This window comes from Opisthocomus hoazin, chromosome 2 (assembly GCF_030867145.1).
Source record: "Opisthocomus hoazin isolate bOpiHoa1 chromosome 2, bOpiHoa1.hap1, whole genome shotgun sequence".
Lineage (NCBI taxonomy): Eukaryota > Metazoa > Chordata > Aves > Opisthocomiformes > Opisthocomidae > Opisthocomus > Opisthocomus hoazin.
The window spans coordinates 15,548,286-15,558,209 of NC_134415.1; the positions used below are offsets into that span (position 1 = coordinate 15,548,286).

The 9,924-nt window shown below is 49.8% G+C and overlaps 2 protein-coding genes across 4 annotated transcripts in view; one reads left to right on the forward strand and one right to left on the reverse strand.

Annotated features, from left to right (window-relative positions):
- The window catches only part of EIF2AK2 (eukaryotic translation initiation factor 2 alpha kinase 2), a 24,555-nt gene extending 19,488 nt beyond the window's left edge, over positions 1 to 5,067 (reverse strand). Inside the window, exons 1-2 of one of the 3 annotated variants that reach the window (XM_075412701.1) lie at positions 4,878 to 5,067; positions 844 to 970 (exon numbers count right to left, since the gene is read on the reverse strand). In XM_075412701.1, the coding sequence (XP_075268816.1) occupies positions 844 to 947 (104 nt within the window). In that variant the 5' untranslated portion in view covers positions 948 to 970; positions 4,878 to 5,067. The other 2 variants (XM_075412702.1, XM_075412700.1) reach the window with 2 other exon arrangements.
- Positions 5,068 to 5,232: 165 nt separating this feature from the next.
- Positions 5,233 to 9,403, forward strand: NANP (N-acetylneuraminic acid phosphatase). Its single transcript, XM_075412705.1, has 2 exons — positions 5,233 to 5,398; positions 5,548 to 9,403. Exons 1-2 carry the CDS (start codon positions 5,309 to 5,311, stop codon positions 6,241 to 6,243), a joined length of 786 nt encoding a protein of 261 aa, XP_075268820.1. The 5' UTR covers positions 5,233 to 5,308; the 3' UTR covers positions 6,244 to 9,403.
- The last annotated feature ends 521 nt before the right edge of the window (positions 9,404 to 9,924 follow it).

Genomic DNA, 9,924 nt, shown 5'->3' on the forward strand with positions numbered 1-9,924 from the left:
GACCCGCCTGGGGAAAAAACTAAGAAAACTGAATAAAATTTGAGATCCAGATAATACTTCTTCATTTATTCTGGGACTATGGTTAGGTCTAAGCATAAGTCAGTACAGACAGCGCTGGCTGGCAACATGGAAGATGCTGAAATAAACATACTAATTATTAGCATAAGGCTTCATGCAAACTAGCAAAAATAAAACAAAAAAAAAATCACACAAGGATACATCACAGGAGTGCCTATGATCTCAGACAAGGGAAAAAATTAGCAAAACCCCCTATTTGTGTTAAAAAATAAAACATATTCCATCACCTGTAATTGTCTCCAAAAGTAAAATCAAAAGAGCTTAAGCAAAAGACCCTTGTCTTGTAACAGATGTTCAAAACTTAGCTACACATAAAACATGTTGGTACCCAATCAATTCATATACACCCAACTTTTATGGTTAGAAATTAACAACATAAATCACAAACGATTTCCACGCTTTGGGAAACCAAATAAAAACCAAAGCCCTTGAGTTAGCATAGATCATAAACTGAAATACTTGCTGCAACCCACCCCACCTCCCGCGAGGTTTCATGGCAGACAGGTAGCATATGCACCACAGTCGCCAGTAACGTGTATCGCTGTTGCTTCCCAAAAAAGGGCCATTGACTCTGAAATAAGTTTTCTCCTCAAACTGTGTCACGTGGCGTCCTCCCCACTCACCCACCACTCGATTTCTGGTTTCAGCCAGCTCTCCTGCCACGTACAGACATTCAGCAAATTAACTTTTCTGACTGCAGGTTATACCCAGTTTGCTCCCTGCAGGAAGAGCCCTGATGTTCACCGGCAGGCGCAGCGGACTTACTCAGGATCATGAGAGGGGCCGGTCATGGAGACGTCGTCGTAAACCAGCCGAAGTTTCTGCTTTTGACAGTAACTGTTGATCTTGTCCATGCACTCACGTTCCATTTTGACAGGATCTCAGACAGGCTCTGCAAAGCAACAGAGACAGGTTCGCGCCTCCAGGCGCAGCACAGCCAGCCCCGAACCCCGGCAGACCGCCACCGTGACAGGAAAGAGAAAACTGGGGCCAGTGACACACACCCGCGGAAAACCAGCTCTAGCTCCGGCGGCCGACTGGCAGCCGGGGGCTCATCGCTCGGAACAGCGGATCTGGAGAGCAGAGCAGAGCGCGGGTGACGAGAGAAGGCTTCTTGGCAGGAAAAGGCTGAATCATTCACCCGATCCCGCGAAGCAAAAGTCAGTAACGCTTCCCCGGACAGAGCCGGCCCCGGTTCCCTCGGCGGGGAGCCGACCGCCCTCCCGGCGCTCCCTCGGCCGCGCCGACCGCCCGGCTCAGCCACCCCGCCGGGCGCGCACGGAGGCTCCCGGCCGCGGGGCAGCGGTCGTACACCCTGCGCTGCCCTGCGCTGCGCTGCCCGCCCCGCCGGCACCTCCCGGCCGCGGCAGGCGGCCCGGCACCCCGGAGCTCCCGCGTACCGGTGCGGTGCGGTGCGGTGGGGACCGGCGCGGCGCAGCCCGGCGCACGCGCCGCCTCAGTTTCGTTTCCCGCCGCCCCGCCCGCCCCGGCGGGAAGCGAAACCGAAAGGGCGGAGGCAGCCGCGGGTGCGGGGCGATGCGGCGGTCTTCGCCGAGCCCCGGTGCCGCGTCCCCGCCTCGGCGGTGCCAGCCCGCGGCGGTGAGGGCTGCCGGGCCCGGCGGAGCCCTCCGAAGGGGCTTCGCAGGCTGGCGGCCGCGCTCCCGGGCGGGCCGGGCCCCGTCCCGCTCCGCAGCCTCGCCCGCCCGGGCAGCGGAGAGCCGCGTCGCACCCGGCCCTCCCCGGACGCAGCCCGTGTGCTCCCCGGCGGCCCTTCGCAGCGCTGGCACCCCCGGCACAGCGGCCCCGGCCCCGCCGCGGCTCCCGGCGCTCCCTCCCGGCCCGCTGCCCCGCAGCGGTCTTGGCCGCTTCCCGCAGAAATGAATTCCAAACCGGTCAGGGCCCATGACAAAAAGCGTTTCCTTTTATACATTTTGAATTTTTAATTGCTATCCTCTCGGTCGGATATTATTTTATTGCACCATAGCATTTTATTGCATCCCATTTTACTGCCGTCTCTCTCTGTAATTTTTTCCTCAGCCCTTAAACACCTTCCCCACCCTTCTACTTCTGCATCCGTGGGAATTCTTTAATGAGGTGATCGGTAAGCACAAGCCATTCCAAACGAAGCTGTACCGCCAACGTAAATTAACAAAAAAAAAAATCAACATGCTTTAAAATGGTGCTTCATCACGTTCCTCCTGTATTGACAGGAGCTGATCTCACAGAGGTGGTCTTCTGCTTTCCAGAGATCATGCCAAAGTGCACATACCGAATTTAGAAAAGTTAAGGGGGGGGGGGGGGGAAGGCATAACTTAAGCATTTTTCCTTCCAGCCTGCATTCAGAACCGAATGTTCTTACTCAATCCACTCAGCCTGCTCAGACCTCTTTGAACTCCTCACAGTCCTCTTCTGGGCTCACACAACAAATAATTGTCTCCAACAGGAGAGCAGTCTCTCATCTGTCGTTGTTTAACCCTTCTTCAAACTTAAAATATCTTGTGGGTATCCCTGGACATAAAGGCACTTCATAGTAAATCTCTTATAGGGAGAAAGAAAAAAAAAATCAGCCACCAAATTAATAATATATTCTGGGGAAGCAGGAAAGAAAATAAAAGCAGGAAGGAAAAGGGATCTCCCAGGTGAGTCTCCAGATGCTCTGTCTAATGTATGGAGCAGATGTGTACCACTGTGAGCGCTCAATGTCTACTCCGGATCACCCAGACACGTAATTGGACTGTGCTTTGATTCCCAGCCCCTGCAAGGTCTCTCTCCGGGAGAAACCAGACAGCTGCCGAGGAGAGAAGGCAGGCAGCAGTAAGCTGTAGGTCTCCTCCTTCGTATGAGGAGATGGCCTGGGCACCCACCAGCGCTCGGGACGCACCCCTGCTCTCCCACAGCACTGGCACAGCCTACAAGGAACCCATGCAGCCGCCAGCGGAGATGCATCGGAGAGTTCACAACGCTAAGCTTCTAAGTATAATCATCTTGTAGAAATAAAGGACAAACCACGATACGAGTCACGTAATTCACAAATTATTATTTCCATGTGCATGGACAAAACGGATTTTCTTTGAAAATATTCATGATGTCCTTCCCTGCTAAAGCGCACTTAGAGCAATTCCACAGTTCTATGTATGGGGCTCCATCAGAGACACCAAAGTGGCATTCTTACATTATCACTTCTAGAATGTGCGATGCACCTCATGCTTGAGCTTGGCTCCTACTCGGGTTTCTGATCACCGTTCTTTCCCCAGCTCCGAGCTTCTGCGAGGCATTTCTAGCCTCTGGTGAGGCTGCAGAAGGAACAACGAGAACGCAATGTGCATGTCTGAAAGCCTAAGATTGCACACAGATCACCCATGCTGAAATGCTGGTAGAAGCAGCTGCCACGTGTGGCCTTATTTGCTGCCCGCAGGGTTCGCACAAACACAGCACGGCAAACAGCCGTCTCAAGTCAAACAACCCTGCACTGACTTTGACAGGAATACACAAAAGCATGTTTCACAGTTGCATTCCTACTGTGAAGCGAACATAAGTTTTCCACGCAGTTGACAAGAAAAACAAAAATAGTAAGTTTAAAATATAATTATCATCCACAGTTTAACTGCTTCAGTTCTGTATCTGAAAACTTCTAGTGAAGACGTATATCTTATAAAATCTTCTAAGACATTTATTTTCCAATTTGACCTCTTTGACCAACTGTCAAAGAAAGCACGAAGATTACTTCCATGTAAATGTACCTTTTCTGAAAGGTATGCTCTCCATAGGATCCCTGCTCACTGCCTGGAACGCAGGGCTGTCCGAAACAGACGCCATCATCTTAAGCAGAGAGAATCCTAGAAATTCAGCTATTATTACTCACTCTTGTGTCAGTTCTGAAAAACAGTAATTCAGTAGAGGCACACGAAATCCGCACGCATAACACTTTTCCCATTTTATCAAATGAAAGTAGCACATTTTATTACAAGTCATCTGGAGCGATTTTTATCAGAACTCCTCCTCTTTCTGTGTTTACCAAATACTGTGTTTACCAAAACATGTTGCTGAAGATCAACAGAATCATAGAAAAGTAAGGATTGGAAGGGACCTTAAAGATCTTCTGGTTCCAGCCCCCCTGCCATGAGCAGGGACATCCCCCACCAGACCAGGTTGCTCAGAGCTCCATCCAACCTGGCCTTGAACACTGCCAGGGAGGGGGCAGCCACAGCTTCTCCGGGAAACCTGTGCCAGTGCCTCACCACCCTCATGGTGAAGAATTTCTTCCTAATATCTAATCTGAATCTGCCCTCTTTTAGTTTACAGCCATTCCCCCTTGTCCTATCACTACACACCCTTGTGAAAAGCCCCTCTCCATCGTTCCTGTAGGCCCCTTCAGGTACTGGAAGGCTGCAATAAGGTCACCCCGGAGCCTTCTCTTCTCCAGGCTGAACAGCCCCAACTCCCTCAGCCTGTCCTCCTAGGGCAGGTACTCCAGCTCTCTGACCATCTTCGTGGCCTCCTCTGGACCCGCCCCAACACACCCATGTCCTTCTTATGTTGGGGGCTCCAGAGCTGGACGCAGGACTCCGGTGGGGTCTCACAAGAGCGGAGTAAAGGGGCAACAGGAATATTGCCTGAGCAACCCAGCCTGCTGCTACGCTTCACCCTGGGGAAGCCGCTCTCTCCTGGAACAGCAGTGGGTACGTACGACCCTAAAACTCGTTCCGCCGCGCCTTGCCGGCCCCCACCCCAACGCCGTTCGGATTCATTCGCCCCACAGAGCCCCGACCGGTGGCATTTCACACGCTCTAACGCCGTACCAGCTCCCCAAGCGCCAGCCGGAGGCCGCGCTGGAGGCCCGCAGCGGGGCCGCGGGAGGCGCCGGGCCCCCCCCGGCAGGTGCCTCTTCACCGACGGTCCCCCAGGTGCCTCCCGGGCACCGGCCGGCGCGGCAACAGACCGGGGCACGGGAGCCCCTGTCCCCCGTCGCAGCCCCCGGGGATCCCGGGGGGTCTCCCCCCGGCCCCGCTCCCCCTTTCAGCCCTCCTCTTCCGGCGGCCTCAGGGCGCAGGGACGGGGCGACCGCCCCCCCCGGCTCCCTCCCCGAGCCGCCCCGCGCCCGGCGAGGCCCCGCCCAGCGCCGGTGAGGGGCGGGCCAGGGGCGGGGCCTCCCGCAGCCGAGCGGGGGCCGTGGCGGCGGTCGGGGCGCTCCCGTCCGCCCCGGCGGCTCGGCCGTGAGGGAGGCGGCGCCATGGGGGTGCACGGCGTCAAGGCGGTGTTCTTCGACTTGGACAACACTCTGGTGGACACGGCGGCGGCCGGGCGGCGCGCCATCGAGGAGGTACCGTCCCTGTCCCCTCGCGGCCCCGGCGCGGCGGTGGGAGGCGGCCGGCGGCCCCTCGGGGGGCCGGGAGCGGGGGGGGGGGGGTGCGCGGCGGCGGGCCGGGTGCGTGGGGCGCGCTGACGGGGGGGCCCCCCCGCCTGTTGCAGGTGGTGAAGGCCCTGCAGGCGAAGCACCACTGCGGCGAGGGAGAAGCCCGCCTCATCTGCGACAAGGTCCAGGCCAAGCTCCTCAGGGAGTGCCACGACCCCGCCAAGACGTGCATCACCGACCTGCGGATCTCGCACTGGGAGGAGGCCATCCGGGAGACCATCGGCGGGGAGGCGAACCGCAACCTGGCCGCTGAGTGCTACTTCTTGTGGAAAGCCACCCGGCTCCAGCACCTCACCTTGGCCGAGGACACGCGGGGCATGCTGACCGAGCTGCGGAAGGGCGTCCGCCTGCTGCTCCTCACCAACGGCGACAGGCAGACGCAGAGGGAGAAGATCGAGGCCTGCGCCTGTCAGCCCTACTTCGACGCCATCGTCGTGGGGGGAGAGCAGAAGGAGGAGAAGCCGGCGCCATCCATATTCCATTACTGTTGCGATCTCCTGGGGGTGCAGCCCGCAGAGTGCGTGATGGTTGGGGACTCTCTAGACACAGATATTCAAGGAGGCCTGAATGCGGGCTTGAAAGCAACTGTCTGGTTAAACAAAGCGATGACAACCCCGGTAGACACCTCCCCGGTACCTCATTATATTATTTCTTCTGTTCTGGATCTCCCGGCAGTTTTGCAGAAGATGGAGCACAAAATTAATGCTAAGTTAGGAACTGACCGTGTGGCTGGTAGTAACGAAGCACATTGATGGTCCCAGCCTGCCATCAGAGATGTGCTGAGCTGTTAGGTGACTCGCGCTCTTTGAAAAAATTTAACCCTAGGGTTTTGAACTCAGGCACGGTATGATTTCTGAAACAGCAGATGGAGGAGTAAGAGCACAGTTGTCAGTGAAAATGGGATAGAAACAAAGCATTAAATTAACTTAAAAGATGCAGATGCAGTTAATTTAAAACAACTGCCTCTGTCTAGAAATTATTTTGACAGACTGTGGCTAAAGTCTGTCTGTCTGTGACCTAAGTTGCCAGTCTCTTTTTTTTACAGTGGAAAAGAAAATTTGAATGTTTTGATCTTTCACATGCTTTGCTGACTTGCAAGTTTAGTGGAAGCTTCGGTTCAAACCTTGCTTGCAGTGTGTAAAAGAAGGTGAGAAAGAGAACGTGGTACAGTCTGGTAAATCTTCACAGTTGACCTGCAGGTCATCTCAGGAACTGGAGTGAATTTTGCTATTTCTACACCCAGAATTTATTGACAGAATTTATTACATATCAGACCATTAGAAAAAGCTCTACCTTTGATTTTTTTTCAAGTTTTAGAATTTTTTTCAGAGTTTGCAGTGACTTTTATGGAATCTGTACTGCTTGCTAAGAGTACTTAAACGTATGTTAAAAATTTGCATTTCTATGGGGGACCATTTATCAGAGGGACTTGATGGATAAGTTTTTACTTTATCTTGGTGCTTATGCAGATATGCAGTATACTTGTAATTCAGATTATGATTTTTGTTGAAATGCAATTGATAAAACAGGAATATTTTCAATGGTTTTCTTACTGTACTGTCAGACTCTTTAAAAGCTAATATTATTGTTCTGTCTGATTTTTATTAGTGAATTTTGATCAGACTTTTTAGAGAAACTTCTTGGTCTTGCTCCGGTGTGTGACTACTCAGATTCAACTGCAGGATCAGTGCTTTTTTTGACTGTTTTAATGGCACTGCTATCCAATCCCTCCTTACTCCAGTTTCTACATGTATTCCATGTGATTTACTCTGGAGAAAATATAAGCTGGTTGTTTGTAAATGGCTTTCAGGACTCTCTTCCAGGAAATTGGAAAATTATGCCATATGTATTACGGTACTGTGTACAACTTCGTAATGTGTGCTATTTCCAGGAGATGCAGGAGATGACTCTCCAAAACACTAGATTTCTCTTTCCCAGATCACTGTCTTAATAATTTAATTTTTCTGTACTTCATATTCTTACTATATAATGGGAAGTATTCACCTATTAAATGGAAATGTAAACACTTGTTGGAAAACCTGTGTTTTTCGAAACCTCTTTGCTATGTAAACACTGGTCTGAATATCTGAACATATATGAGCAATCAAATTTTGTATTTTAGAATAAATCCATGACAAATCTTTTGAGAACAGGGATCTTGAGGTGCTGGCAGAGGAGTGTCTGGCATGTGGGCGGCGATAAAAGATCAGCAAAAAGTATACAAACCTACCAGGAAATGGGTCTGTAGAAGGAATCCTATGTACAAGAAAGGTTCTTTTGTTGAACTTGACATGAATTTAAGTTAATGTCGTTAAGTTTTGCGTAGGATGACAGATTCAGTGTAGAGGAGGCTATTACTGATCTGGGTTAAACCGTTTGGCAAAGAGGTTGCATCAAAACATGTTGCCCCTACATTGAGGGGGGGAAAAAAAGGAAACAATCTAATTAAAAGTTGGAACCCCTTTCATCCAATTGTCCCTTTAAAAAGGTAAAGCAGACCAGGTTCTTCATGTTCTCTGGCCAAGGCCTCTGGGACATCAGGATCAGTGAAGAGAGCAGAGGCAGGCCCCGCCTGTACCTTTGAGGAAATGGGCACATGCTAAAAATGATCCAGTTACAGTGGTATAGTAAGTTGCCACATATGACGTGAGCTGGCTTGACTGACCTTTGTTACTGAATTAAGAGGCTTAAGTTAAGATTTTATCTGGCATTTGGAAGAGCGTGAAAACTGTTACTGGTTTAGCTGGCGAGCAAAGCGTTGCTGATAACATAGCTTATAACCAAGGACTGAGAGAAAAATAACGAAGATCATTGAGCCTAGGAGGAATATTGTGTAAAAATAGAAATGTATCCAAAAGGTTAGATGGATCCCTGTAAAGATAATGTATTTGAAATAACCTGTTTTAACCATACTGTCTGATATGAAAGCAACAAGTTTGCTTATAACAGCATCCCGGAGGAGCTGCAGTATAACTCTGCAACATTTGCACAGTATTGGGGTAATTGAACTTAGGTCAGAAAGAGGTTTCTGATACAGCTGAGATTTAAAATAACAAATAGTAGTAATTCAGAGTTCTGTCTGTGGGCTTGAAGGATATATATATATATGCCAAGTTACCATTTTTTAAGAGAAGTTGAGGCTCGTACTCTTGCCACTGCATCACTCTGAAGTGGGATGCTGAGCCTGCTTATTCTATAAAGGGTCTCTTGTTTTAGAAGAGACTGCTCTTTGTTTTGCACAGGGCCAGTCGTTTTCTTAAATTTATGAATCTATGAAAAACGACTGTAACTGACACTCAGGTGACAGTGTGGTCTGCAGGGGCCGCACCCAAGTACATTTTTCCATTGCTGAGTTCTGTACCAGGCTGGATGTGACTACTGGTGTTCAGATAGGGCAGTAGTGTTACAATGCTTCTGTAAAACAAGAATAAACAACAGAAGGGATTTCTCTGTCCAGGGGTCTTCTGAGAAGCAGTTACCCCATAAACTGGATTAGGTATGTGGAGTATCTCTAAATACTCAACATGTTTTTCTTGGATGGAGCTCTTACAGAAAGCCTAATGAAAAATAATTATATTTAACAAAATGGAAACATAAACGTAGTGATGGGATAATTTTCACATCAGAAGCAGGAACAGATCAAAAAACAGTCTATATTCAGTTCCAGTTAAGTTCTGGTTTTGCTTAGTGTTATGCTCTGTTAGCTGTCTAATTTAAATTATTTTGCCAAAACAGACTAAATAAAAAGAGGAAGAAGAAATTCCATCTATATTTTTAAAAACTTTTTTGTTTTCAGATAACTATTACCTCCTGAGGTTAATCTACAGTAACTTTGACTTCAGTGAAATGAACTCAAACAATAGTTTAATACCAACTGTATTTTAATTTTTCATCTAAAATGACCCATGTACTAGTCTAATAAAAGTATTTTGTTTATAAAACAGTTCTTTGGGCACTCTGTATTACTGTGGATAACTATGTTTGTGACCAGGTTTACAACAAAGGGCAGGAGTTCTGTTTGCTTTTTAAAATAGCACAGAATTAAGCTTCAAAATCTGTGACCTCACGTTTAGGTGTGGTGACTGGGTGTCATTTCCATCATTGCAAAGGCTGGAACATAATTATCTATTTGTGAAGCTTCTTGGCCAAACTATGTGTATTGAATTGCAAACTGCAGTTCCTTGCTAGCTGCACCTTGACTTGCCGAGCTGGCTGCCAGCTCAGATACGCCTGCGTGTCCTGATGTCACGGCACCGGCTGCTGCAGCGGCGTAAGAACGGCTGCAGAGCAGGTGAGGTAAACACAGCAATCACAAGTCCAGGGGACCCATTTCAGCAAGTCACGGGCGCACAAAGCCGCGTCTGAGCTATTGCTACACTCACCTCTGCGTGACTTGGGAGAGGGGAGAGTGGGGAGGTTACTCACCTCGTGGC

Coding starts and splice junctions, on each gene's coding strand:
- NANP (XM_075412705.1), top strand. CDS start 5,309: ATGGGGGTGCACGGCGTCAAGGCGGTGTTCTTCGACTTGGACAACACT. Junction 5,399..5,547: donor GGCGGCGCGCCATCGAGGAG/GTACCGTCCCTG, acceptor CGCCTGTTGCAG/GTGGTGAAGGCCCTGCAGGC.